This window comes from Centroberyx gerrardi, chromosome 10, assembly GCF_048128805.1.
Source record: "Centroberyx gerrardi isolate f3 chromosome 10, fCenGer3.hap1.cur.20231027, whole genome shotgun sequence".
Classification (NCBI taxonomy): domain Eukaryota; kingdom Metazoa; phylum Chordata; class Actinopteri; order Beryciformes; family Berycidae; genus Centroberyx; species Centroberyx gerrardi.
In genome coordinates, this window is record NC_136006.1 from 29,922,877 (window position 1) to 29,936,381 (window position 13,505).

The following is a 13,505-nucleotide window of genomic DNA, read 5'->3' on the forward strand; positions in this document are numbered from 1 at the left end:
AGTATTACCGTCCCACCAGGCAGAGACTGTCACAGCTATTGTTTAGGGAGATATTCATGCAAGCGGCTATTCATATGTGATGAAGAACGTGTCAGTTAGGACAAAGGCACTCGGCTGATATTCAGTGCCATTCATTGCCACGACGAACACGTGGATTTTAAAACCAGCGACAATCAAATTGATCTGAAACTTGATTGAGATTGTTGTGTGTTTCAACGCGGCAAGGATTAGCCCAGTGCGCACTGTGCGCTCCACGCTCACTTACTCAATGTCAGCGCTTTGAAAAGAATAGCAGATAAATGCAATTAAAAGAGTATTCTTGAGCCTTCCTACTCGTGAATTATTAGCCTGTATTGTACGTGGCCGCGCCGAGCAAAGCCCGTCTCCCTACCCTTAAATTAAACTGATTTAAGTTCACGATAAGCATCTCTGTATCTGTTCAACAGTGATCTTATCATCCATCCGCTCCACTTCAAGATGGGTCAGTATATCATCTCTACAACATCAAAAGCATTTGATGTCGGCTTCAATATCAAAATTTGACATTTTGCGGCTGTGTTTCCGGAATCATATCAAAATCACCAATAGAGGCACACATAGGTATTTCGTTGTTTGTGGTCACCAGCATGAGAAACATTAGTGATGCTCAGATATATCGGTTGAATATTGGAAATGGTCGATTTTTGCATTATTGACTACAATCGGCTCATCGGCCGATAAAATTAAATCCACCGATGGCAGTGGCCAATACTCATTAACATATATTAACATTATATATTAACATATATTACATCACTAATCTGTTCCATGTGCAGAAAGAGGCGAGATAAAGAAAGTGATCAGAATGAGTGTTTACATGACGAAATTTTATCCATCGACTGGATTATGAAAGGGTTATACCACCCCTCTCAAACAGAATGAAATTTCATTTGGATCGGGCCAGTTTATTCTGATTGAGGCGTTTATATGAGGCATTTTTATTCTGATTGGGCTGCTATTCTTATTAAAAGGCTCCATGTAAACACAGCTAATGTTATTTGTTTATTTTAATTAAAAAAGGCATTTTTGGCTTTCTATTTATTTGGTTCAATTTCAAAAAGGGCATTTTTGGTTATGTGAAAGTTAATAAAAGCTGATCCTTAAATCTATATTCATTGCAAAGTATAATGAACAGCAGAATATAGATTATTTTGGCAGGGCACAAATGGGTCAATACGAAACAAAATATCGGCAGGCTATCGGTATTGGCCCAAAAGTTCCATATCGGTGCATCCCTAAACATACCACCCTTTTCTACAATGCAAGAATCCGATGACAGAAGAGTATTTTTACTTCAGCCGTGAATATAGACTGATTGGTGCAGAGGAGCCATTTATCGCTCATTCTGTGGAATAGTGTCCATCCATCTGAATGGGAATTAGTTATCACAGGCCTACAGGGTGTCATTACAGAGTATTGTTTCAGAGAATGGCTTACCCAAAGCTGCTTTGTGTATGCTAGACGAGAAACATCAGAGGCAGACAGAGGAGACAGTGAGAAGGATGGCTGAGAATGAGTCACAATTGGGGGGTTTCATCTATCATGTAAGCTAAATTATATCAGGACCCCATTTTTTATTCTTTATTTATTTATTTTTTGCTGTGTATCTGTTCAAAGCCTAGGAAAACAGATTATTATAGGCACATAATAGGCAAATGATAAGCCCACCTCCTCTCTCCACACACACACACACACACGCACACACACACACACACACACACAGGCTACACACAGTTTTGTAGGCTGAATTTTATGACTTCCCATGAGCTTATTTCCTGCAATCCCAGTGACTCTCACAGTGTCTACAGTAAATGAGAGTGGTTGAATAAACTCATATTGTATTCCCCAATTTTAAATTCTCTGCTTTTAAATAGGTACCATAACAATAAATTATTCTTCTGCTTCTTCTTCTTCGGATGACATGCGATAAATGTCATTATTATTATTATTATTATTAGTTTTGTTGTTGTTATCACTATTATTATTATTAGCTGGATCAGCTGATCAGATGACGACCAGAGCAGGAAGTTGTTCTGTTATTGCACATGCGCTGAAGATATTTGTTGCCTGTGCAGCCTCCAGCAGCTAGCTAGATGTAGCCTAGATATAAATTAGACAAAGAAACCTTGTGAAGAGACTGAGTGAAAAAGAGTTTAAAATAACGGACGGTGAAAGGAGCGGCTGTGATACAGAGCTGTATGCGTTAGTCGATATATATGGAAGTATGAAATTGAAAGGTATGCCGCCATCACGTCTTTTTAAACTTTTTGTAAGCATTGGTTGCACACATTAGCTTTGGCTAGCTGCTAGTTAGCGTTGTTTTCCCACCAGCCAATGATAGCGATAACGTTAGCTAGCTAGCATCTTATCATAGGATTAGAAAAGGCCCTTTGTTTTACACCGCGGTATACAGGGGATAAAAAGCAGCTTACTTAAATAACTTAAGCTAGCCTTAGTTTGTTTTCCAACGTAAAGGGGAATTAATGTAACTTTGCTTGTTAATGCGTGGACAGTGATTGATAGCTAACGCGTTTTGTGTTTAGTTAGCCAACATTAGCTGTAACGTTATTTACGGTCTGATGCTAGCGTCAAGTATCTCGCTAGATAACGTTAGCTATCGTTAAATGTAAATTGCACACATAATTGTCGGTTTCGGGGAATTGTTGTACCCTCATATCTTCATCCTTGACTAACGCTAATGTTTTTAAAGAACAACCAGCTACGTTACATCGTCAAACGGCATTTATGTTGGAACAAGCTTGGTGTTAGCATATTAGCTGACGTTAGCTAACGTTAGTTAACGCGGAGTTGTTCCTTTCGACTGAATTTATTTATTCAATCAGGTCCGCTTACAAATTGTTTAACTAGACTGGCGAACTATACACTGACAAGCTCAATCTGGATATGCCACGTCCATTTAACTTTATGTAACATAGCGAGTTAGCTTCCCAGCTGTTCAGATAACATTAACATACGTAAGGCAGAGCGAGACTTCAGTTGCTAGCTAGCCAAACAACTGAAAGTTGTACCTGGATCTTAATGTTAAGTTAGCTAGCTAATTTGACTGGCTAGTTTATGGGCAGAGCAGTCAGTTATAGGCTAACTCATACGACTAAGTTAGTTAATAACATTTACTAACTAACTTAGCACGGTAGTTAAATCATGCAGTGCCAGTATGGGCTTGCTAATTGTTAACTGTTAGCGTTAGTTTGGCGTTTAAGTAACGTGGCGTTTCAGCCGGGATTAGTAGCTAAGCCTAATTATTTAAGTGGTATCAAATATTGACACCTTGATAAACCAAGTTAGTTGGTAGATGAGACGGCCCTGGTTTGTTGGAACAATCGCTAGTTGTTCCTAAGCCTTAGTGCCTCAGTAGTCACTAACGTTAATTACTTGTAGACAGATTTATTGGGCCTGTTTCCTAGGCCTAATGTCTGTGTATTTCTTCCTTCCAGAGTGGGACCTGAAGATTGGGCCATGAAGGATCCAGTGATAACTTAATAAACCTCATCTTTGTACATTTCTACCACTCAAGAGGTGAATATGTGGGTATGAATGCCCCCAGCTGATGTTCCATTATTACTGTAAATATGTAAACAAGGGTGTAGGTTTTATATTTGTCCACTCTAGCTAAAGGTGGGCCAAGAGTCCCACTGACATTATGGCCATAATAACAGTTGCAACAAACACAATTATTTCATCAAATCATTTCAGATCACTTTTTTACAACATTGATTTTTTTGTAGATGTTTTTTGTTGACAGTCCAATCCCTCTTGTATCAAGGCCTTATAAATGGGCTGAAGATGTAACCTGGAAGTTTGTAGAGCAATACAGACACATTTGAAAAGACCCTTGAACTAACTTTATCAACTTGCATGTTTACTTTTACTGGTAGCAGTTTAGGGAAGCTAGAAAAGCTTTCTTTTGACAGGTGTGGATAATCTTGGCCTGCATCTCAGATGCCTTAATAGTGCTAGTGTTTTTTCCATTGTATTTCACCACTTTATGGTGGTACCTGTTCTTAGCTGGCAAATGTAGGCATATGTGAGATTAGTCACTTAATTCATTAAGGGTGATTATACAATTATTAGATGTGTACAGTTACTGCACTGTATTTGTAGCTGTTTACAATTATATAATATCTTTTACTACTAGAAAGGCCAAGATGTCTGACCATGCTGATGGTTGTTATCAATTTTAGAAATGAAATATCTCATCTTTTAAAAGTGTGCACTGCTGTCCCTCCATGACTTTCCCCACTTCCTGCACAAAGCAGTTGAGTTAGATTTTCAAAATCACACAAGGAAATTAAAGTTATAATTATATGTACCCCACTTTTGTCAATTGATAGATATTATGGCGAGACCACACTTGTCTGCATTCTATTTTCATTGATGTATGCATGTTTGTGTACTATTGTGTGAACTGCCCGTTTCTTGCAATTGAAACTGCTGATGAGCATCACCAGTGGGCCAAAATTATGGCAAATAGTCTTGTAGAATTGATATGAGTAAATGATAGGAGCAATCTATTTTATTGGGAATGATGAGCAAGTAGCAAAAAGAACTGCTACCCAATGCATATAACATAAGTCTGTTTATGTGCATTGGCTAGAACACCCAGCTGCCCCCCAACCTCCACACACACACACACACACAAAATAACCTAGGTAGGATAGGACTTTATAGTTTTAACCCCTTAAACCCATGCCTTGCTCTACACCAGTCTGAGTAAGGTCCGTTTGGCTTGGCTTTATCTGGCCAGACAATTTAATCTGCTAATAACTGTTCATGTTGGAATTGGTCTGATGGCAGGGTTGGGATACTGGTTGAACTTTATTCTGTTTGATTGTGCCTAAATAATGTCCCTGATTTTCTCCTTGTGAAGGTTAGTGCTTTAAGGACGTCAGCGGTTCCTCTAAGCTGGTGATGTCACGGGTTCCCACCCCTCCTCCACCTGGGGAGATGTCAAGTGGACCTGTGGCAGAGAGCTGGTGTTACACACAGGTAGGGGCATGTTCAAGCTACAGCCACACAGTACAAAAAATGGAACTCACAACATTGACTTGTTGCCAATTTTCAAATGCTATTGGGCTAGAAGTTATCCTGAGGTGTTTCAGATGGCCTCCTAAACAATATGGCGTGCAAATGGCCTTGAAATCATTTTGCACATCTGGGAAAATCTTAGATTATATTAAAAAAGAGCCAATCCTAAACACTGGCACCTCATCCTCTACCCGTACTCCCGCTCACATGTATCACAGTTGCAATGCTTAAGGAGAAATGCTTACCATACCATCACAGGGGACTGAATTCTTAAAATTCAGCCCCATAATTAGAACTATTGTGCTAATAGTATCTGGACAGTCCTGAGTTTTTATCTGCAACATTATTGATACAGTTTGAGGAAGTGACACTATTATGTTAGGACATATTCAATTCCAGAGTAAACAGTATTATTGTTGCAACAGTATTTGAAAGAAGGGCAAGGCAATTGTAATCTGCGTCTGATCCGTTGACATCTGTTAGATCCATGAGTAAAGAATGTTGGGCTACTGGATCGCAAACATGAACATGGTGTAGACCAATTGGCCTAAGGTGATCTTATTACACTCATTCTTCGGCTGTAGTCAACATTTGTCTCCAAAAAACAAAGACCATCAAGTTTAACTTGTGAAATGTTTGTGTAAAAAAAATTTGTTGTATACTTTTTTTTATTTTAATATATCTTGGAAAAATCATGTGCACTTTGGTTAGATGGTTCTTTGTGTTTCTTATTCCGTTTCTAAGGTCAAAGTTGTGAAGTTTTCCTATATGTGGACCATCAACAACTTTAGTTTTTGCAGAGAAGAGATGGGGGAGGTGTTGAAGAGCTCAACCTTCTCCTCTGGTCCTAATGACAAGATGAAATGGTTAGTACTCAGGCTAAGCTGCTCACTAGAATTCTTTCATTTATCACATCAATAATAGTTCACACACTTAGTCCCTCAAAGCAGGAGAGAATTTCACCCCAGAAGGCTTATCATTGCCTTGTGTTTTGACAGAAGTGATAAATGTAGTTATTACTGTGTCTCCTGTAGTTTGTAATATAACTGATATGCTGTGTTTGTCTGTTTACTTGCCAGGTGTCTGCGAGTCAATCCAAAGGGACTTGATGATGAAAGCAAAGATTATCTGTCGTTGTATTTACTTCTTGTTAGTTGTCCAAAAAGTGAAGTCAGAGCAAAGTTCAAATTTTCCTTGTTGAACGCTAAAAGAGAGGAGACGAAAGCAATGGGTGAGTACAAGCCAGTAGCACATTATCAAATCCAGTTATACATTTGGCATTGCTTTTTACCATTGCTACTCTTTAGTTTTTAAATTTGCAAACTTGAGAAAGGGAATATCAACACTTAGCATTACTTTTTCCTCATTACAGAAAGCCAAAGAGCATATCGATTTGTCCAAGGCAAAGACTGGGGCTTCAAAAAATTCATCAGGAGAGATTTCCTGCTTGATGAAGCCAATGGACTCTTGCCAGATGACAAGCTCACACTGTTCTGTGAGGTAATTTTTGATATACTTTGGATTTCCTTTTGTTCTCCTTTATAGCCAATGGAAGTGAAGTGTCCTCCTTGATCAATGCTGTAATTGTTTCAAATTGCAGATGACATTGCAAAAAGACTCTGTGTCTCTGTAGAGCGGTGGTTGTCAGTTGTTCTCTCTCCTAATATTTCAAATATTTTTGTGAGCCAGAACTGATTTTGTGGGCTGTTGCCTTATTAGGGCTACTAACCTTGTTGCCAACAATGGGCAATCTGGGTAGGGAAAGTATTTTGGGTTTGGATAAGAGAATGAGTGAAGGCTGATTTATAGTACGACGTCGAAGTGTCTTTGCTGTAGGGAATGGGAGACAAGGACTTTGACAAAGCAGATTCTGACAGTATATAAAAAATCATCCATCGGCATAAGTTTCCTCCGACCAGATTTCGGTGTTACACTTGTTCAAACTTAAAGGTTTAATGAGCATAAAGAAAGTCATTCACTTAACCACAATTCAGCACAGGACTAATTTTTTTGTACAGAATCTGCTTTGTTTGCGTTTATGTGCTAGAGGGTGTGATTCTGCCGTACAGTGGCAGTGAATGGAGAGGAAAAAAAACAATTCTCCAATCCCCTTTCACAGAGCACAGGAACAACTGATAAAGAGGACCGACTATTTTCAGTCTTGTATCATGGCCAGAAAGCTACACAACCCAAGGTACTAACAAAGTTCACCATCACTTTAACGCTCGCCTCACCCTCAATAGCTACTGCTGAGGTGCTCTTAAGCAATTAACTCCCTATTGCTCTATATGAGCTGCTCAGTGGCCAACAGAAGACAGGCTGTACTGGAGAGCTCACAGGTATGAATGTGTGGAACTGTATGTGAATATGAAGCACAGCTTGCTGAAGAAGAGTGTATGCTCAGCGAAACTTTTCTGGATAAATCAAGGTTGAAAGCCTAGTTTATTTAGCCTACCTTATTTTGCAAGGCAGAGGACTGTAGAAATATGCAAACTTTATAAAGTCTTTATATAATTAATTCTACAGTGTTTTGTTTGTTTGTAGTTCCTTGCATCTATTTTTTTCTTCATTTCCTTTTCTGCCTTGGTGCTCAGTTTTGACACGTTTATTTTGTATACATACTGGATATGTATACTTGTTGGAAACTGTTTTTTGCATTAATACAAAAATGGAGCATTCTGTGATTTGATCTAGGATGGGGAAACCCTTTTTTACTTCATGTTTACATATGCATGACCATGACAGTCACAAAGATTTGTTTATATGCTTTATTTTCTTGACCAGCGCCATTAGACACACTTTCAAACTCATTGCACATGGTTAGTGAATAGCACGGCATTGTGATTTGGTAGTTTTGGTGATATAGCGTGCTCTTCTCTGTGCAAACCTTCAGGGAATCTGGGCCAGAGTCTCTTAACTCTTCGTCATGGCCAATTTACACCTGTCTGTTGTGGACACACAAGCCGCACTGTTGCCATTTAACTACAAACATATTGTTGCCATTCACTTCAAATGAAATCAAACTGAGGAAGTGAAATGTCTTCCCCCAGCTTACACCATTTACTATGTCACTAATTGCAGTTGTAAAACAAATAATTGAATTCAATGTGTCAAGAAGAATAAACGTTTTCTAAAATGTCTCTTTAGAGGGACAAGTTAAATGAAGTGCCCAATGAATTTTGATGTAAATGCAATTAGCCAAATACTGCCAGGACTAACTGCCAGTCTGCCTGACAACAGTTTTAGCAAGGTTTAACATTTTCAGGGAAATTGGCAATTTCATAAACAAATTAGATTCAAATTGAAGATGGAATGTCTCTTCTCATTAATTAGGTGTTTGAGCAAAGTTAATTAATTTGTGTTACAATTGGCTGTGTTTTCGCAATTAAGTGTCCCTCCCATTGTAGGTTCCTCAGTCTTGTGGTGGGTCTTAAAAATACCATTTAAAAGGGAGAAATTTGCTCGACTGAATCAACTTCACAAATGACATTGTGTCCTCCCAGTGCAGTAAAACATGATGCTAGGTCCTTGGATCTGTAGGCTGTTTACCCTCGACAACCATTAACTGTGACTGTCATGCTTCAGCACATGTTTTACTGTGTGTGTGTTTTCATGTCCAGGTGAGCGTTGTCCAGGACTCTGTGAACATTTCTGGCCAGTCCAACATGAACATGCTGAAGGTACCGGAATGTCAGCTGTCTGACGACCTGGGGAACCTGTGGGAGTGTTCACGCTTCACAGACTGCAGCCTCTACGTGGGAGGGCAGGAGTTCAAAGCCCACAAATCCATCCTGGCAGGCAAGACCTCTATCCTCTGCCTCCAGCATTTTAGCAAGCGGCAACCAGGAGACGAGCCCCAAGATGGCCTAGCAAGACGCCTCTACGGCTCTTCTTGATGGCCTCTCATGGAGAGCCATAAGCACCTTGATAGGCTACCGAGGGTCCGCTTTCCTGGCCTGATTTTCAGCAGCCTAGTTCTGCTGGGGGCTCTAATCCACCCCGCTAGCCCTGCTTGGCCCTGCTTGGCCCAGATCACTGCAGGATCAGGGAGATTGAGAGGCTAGCTCTCCATCTCCAACTCTTTCTCCATTAGGCATGGTGGCAGCTGCAATGACTAGAGGGCTGTGGTCATAGGAAATGTTGATAAAGTGGCAGCTATTAGGATTTTGCACCTTTTTAAAAAAAAATAAAAATAAAAAAAAATTTGTTCCGTACAGACGTTTTCTGCACTTGTTTGTTATTCATAGAAAACAGCGCAGTGTCCCATTAAAGGCCATTTGTTTTATCTTGTCACCTGAAATGATTTTGGTTTGTCATGATAAATGCTGACAGTTAGTTTGTTATGCTAACATGCTTAATCTTGTACTTGTCATTGTGAAATTTATCAATTTTCAATGTATGTATTTCTTTGACAGCGAGGTCCCCAGTCTTTAATGCTATGTTTGAACATGAAATGGAAGAGAGTAAAAAGGTAAGAATAAATGTTTTTTGAATGTTTCCTGTCAGAGGTCATGTTATTCTTTCTTCAGTAGTTTATTTGTAATTACTATGGCACCATCTATATTTCCTACAACTACAGTAGTTATTAGTTAAAATATTGGCATATGCTTTATTGCATTATGATCTTGATGTGCTCATTTGGCACCTTTTTTTCCAGGTATGTTTTATAGTTATTGACCAATTTTGTATGAATATTATAGAAACCTCTTGTCTTCTCTTGCAGAACCGCGTTGACATCAGTGACGTTGACCCAGATGTCTTCAAGGAAATGATGGGCTTCATCTACACAGGCAAGGCTCCAAACCTGGAGAAAATGGCAGACAATTTGCTGGCAGCTGCAGATAAAGTAAGTACTTAAGTAATAGGAAGTTTAAATTATAGTAAGAGTGATGAGCGACACCATAAATTCATTTCTACCTGATTGCTATTTTTTCAACACAAGTGGCTCACAGGGCATTGTTCATTAATGCTGAAGACTAATGTCAAAATGTGGAAAGATGGATAAGAGTAGACTGAAAATTGTTTGTGGAGCATTACTCCACCCACTATGAAATGTACATACAGTTCCTGATCAGTGTCCAAATTTCACTTTATGACTCACTCAAAAATAAAATAAAATTCAAAGAATAATTTTTCTGGCCAAAATTAACAAGCATTTTTCTTAGAAATATGCCACCCCAAACCTTTTTCAGTGTTATTTTGTGTATAGAATAATGTGCTGTGTGAAACATTAAATACATATAAAGCAGATTTAGAGTTTTAATTCAAAACTTGCTCACTCACTTAGACAGTGGCTCTTTTTTTGTCTTTTTGTCGTTAGGAATAACATTAAGTTCAGACGCTACTATATAGTTTGTGTAGATCAGTGTAACAGGCAGACAGTCAGAGCCATCGTTTTACTTTGATTTGATTGGTTCATGGTCAGAGAGAATGTATGGTCGTCAGCAGGGACACAGTTTGAGAACAGGCAAAGACTGTAATAGGCATTCAAATGTTATCGTTTCAAAAAGTGTGGCGTGTGACCTGTGATGATTTATCTATCAAAGACAAATTTTGCCAACATTTGGCGCTTGGTGGGTGGTAATTTCTGACCCAGGCTATGTTTTCCCCTAATAGGCATAATCATTTATTTACAGTTGTAGTAACTGACTGCACCTGCAGCATTAATGCATATTCTGCGTCATTGAGTCAAAACCACGAGGTGTAACCATAGATTTCTGTTTTGCACCCCCCCCTCCCTGTCCCCCTCCCTGTCCCCCTCCCCGTCCCCCTCCAGTACGCTCTGGAGCGTTTAAAGGTCATGTGTGAAGAGGCCTTGTGCAACAGCCTTTCGGTGGAGAACGTGGCCGACACCCTCATCCTAGCAGACTTGCACAGTGCCGAGCAGCTCAAAGCACAAGCCATAGATTTTATCAACAGGCAAGTATCGCAAAAAAAACAAAAAAAACTCCCCATGATAAATTCCTGCTGCCATTTCTGTTTACCAGCCCTGAATGCTTACCTTTTTATCTCCCCCGCCATAGGTGCAGTGTCCTGAGACAGCTGGGCTGTAAAGATGGGAAGAACTGGAATAGCAAGTATGTAATTAGCTGATATATGTGACACAAGATTAATAACACACTCTTATCTCTTCCCCCAACCAGATGCATTAGAATTCATTGTTTTAGCCCAGGCAGACGGAGTGCTATTTGGCTGTTCTGTGTGAAGCTCCATATCTTTGTATCCATGTTATTAATAGACTCATACCTGGATAAACCCTGGAAATGGAATATTTCTTGAATTTTAAAGCCAAGGGAAGTGGTCCTGCCTGGGAAGTTTTTCTTCAAATTGATTTAGTGTGTTGTTGTTGTTATAGGACACCTTGAAATGTTTACTTATCTCCAGCTCCATTGTTTTCAGCATGTCAAGGCACTCTAGTCCTACATTAATTTCAACCTATAGAAAGTGCTAGCATCACCGATGGTCCTTTTGCAAGTTCCACAAAAGGCTCTTCAATCATGTCCACCTTATTTGCTCTGCCATTACTATCTCATTTATCTTGATTGATTTTTAATGTGCGCATTGTCATGACTGAGTTGTTAACGTCCTTTTTTTTTGTCTGTGCTTACAGTCATGCTACGGATATAATGGAGACTGCAGGCTGGAAGTCAATGATCCAATCCCACCCTCACTTGGTAGCCGAGGCCTTTCGCGCCCTGGCTTCAGCACAATGCCCACCCTTCGGTCTTCCCAGGAAGCGTCTAAAACAGTCCTGACTGCCCTACTGTGCCCTAGGACTTTACTGGAGGTGTGAAGCATGGGTTTACAAAGGAAGGACTAGGAAGGGTACCGCTCTATTTCCACCAACACCCAACCCACTTGAACAGAGAAGCGTGGAACTTTCTGGCCGGGGAGGTGGGAGGCTGGCACGTGGACGACTGACATCAATGGATTGGAAAAATTGGTTAAATCGGTGTTTGCTTGCCTTGCTGCCCCAACTGAATTCTCTTCAGCCAGGGTAGCAAGTCAAGTTGTCTGCTACTGTTTTTTTTTTTTCCTGTAATTTTCAAAATGGCCTTAATATATCTGCCATTGCTCTGGAGCTGCTCTAGAGTACTTTGTCTATTTTACTCTGTGCCTGCCTTGTCACAAAGACCAGGCCTCCTCCAGATTGCACTAGTTCCCATGAATTTAGTCATTTTGATATGGAGTTCTATAGGAACGTAACAAGGGTTTAATTAAATGGGAAATATTATATATTTGTAATGTTTAGCCCATTTTGCGACTAGACATTAAAAAAGCGTGAACACTTTCAGTGCAAGGTCAGTTCTTTACACTTTTTAAAAGATGAGTATGCCCCATATTGATGGCACCATTTCTATGTAAATGACAGTTGAACCATCTTCAGAAGACCGGTGTACAAGAAAGTCTGTTCTATTGCATATTTGTGGAAAAAAATAGTAATCTGCCATTATGAAGACCCTGTGTTAATTGCTATAATGTATGTAAGACAGAAAAGTGTCTATACTCTGGCCCTAACCTATTAAAACATTGGACGTATATGGAAGTATTTACCCAGTCTCCCATTTGATTGACATATTCCAGATCATAAGTCTGTGAACTGTTATAGATTAAATTTTGAGATTTTAGCTTTCCATAGTATTGCCAACTTGCAAATATTATATATTCTCAATATATTGTGGTTAACAAAAAGTGGAGAGACTAATGCATGGTCCTGTTATTGTTGAAAAGAAAGTGTCCAAGTACCAATTTTGTTTTGAACAATTTATTTTCTGCAATTATCTGAAAAATATTTGTGCAGAATTAAATGAATCGAGTATGCGCAAAAATTTCCTCTAACATGCTTGGATTTGTGTAGGATGCTGAGCATCACTTCCATTGGCAATGTTATTCTGTGTTTGGATGGGGGGGTGGGGGGTCACATGTTGGTTCAGTTTGTCTCCTATGTAGTGTGGTATGACAGACGCTTCAGAGGATTTTGTAAATTAAGAGTAGCATCATTTTTACATGATATTACTCATTCAGTGTCATGTTGAGATGTTGAAACTTTACTTTTTTTTTTTTTTTGAAGAAAAAAAGATGAAGTTGTCTGCAAGAATGCCTGCATTAACCCATTAAAACATTTTCCAGCAGTGTGGACTTGTCCAGATTCATCTTTATTTTAACTGGCAGTTGTTTAAAGTCAACCCAGGATTTCGGGGCACAGTTACCATTCATTCTCTAATTGGAATTCCTCTTTGCTTGCATTTTTACAGTTTCTTTTGTCTTTTGCTCATCACCTCCCTGTTTTTGGCATTGTCTGTTCAGTCAGAAAGCAAAAGCTGATTTCTAATCCAGTTGATCCTGGACAGTATGAAGGTGTCAATGAATCGATTTCTGATTTAAGCTCACTTAAAATGAGAAATGGTGACTATCACCTT

General features: G+C 39.3%; 1 protein-coding gene across 1 annotated transcript; it reads left to right on the forward strand.

Annotated features, from left to right (window-relative positions):
• Nucleotides 1–2,119: 2,119 nt before the first annotated feature.
• spopla (speckle type BTB/POZ protein like a) lies at nucleotides 2,120–13,211 on the forward strand. Its single transcript, XM_071915706.2, has 12 exons — nucleotides 2,120–2,276; nucleotides 3,495–3,576; nucleotides 4,928–5,046; nucleotides 5,830–5,951; nucleotides 6,165–6,316; nucleotides 6,458–6,585; nucleotides 8,706–8,883; nucleotides 9,501–9,556; nucleotides 9,809–9,931; nucleotides 10,862–11,004; nucleotides 11,109–11,162; nucleotides 11,696–13,211. The coding sequence occupies exons 3-12, from the start codon at nucleotides 4,969–4,971 to the stop codon at nucleotides 11,838–11,840; spliced, it is 1,179 nt and encodes a 392-aa protein (XP_071771807.1). The 5' UTR covers nucleotides 2,120–2,276; nucleotides 3,495–3,576; nucleotides 4,928–4,968; the 3' UTR covers nucleotides 11,841–13,211.
• Nucleotides 13,212–13,505: the final 294 nt, after the last annotated feature.

Bases quoted from the DNA above. Each gene is read 5' to 3' on its own strand.
- spopla (XM_071915706.2), top strand. From the start codon at position 4,969: ATGTCACGGGTTCCCACCCCTCCTCCACCTGGGGAGATGTCAAGTGGA. The intron at 9,932-10,861 runs GTAAGTACTTAA...GTCCCCCTCCAG, and splicing joins TGCTGGCAGCTGCAGATAAA to TACGCTCTGGAGCGTTTAAA. The intron at 11,005-11,108 runs GCAAGTATCGCA...CCCCCGCCATAG, and splicing joins GCCATAGATTTTATCAACAG to GTGCAGTGTCCTGAGACAGC.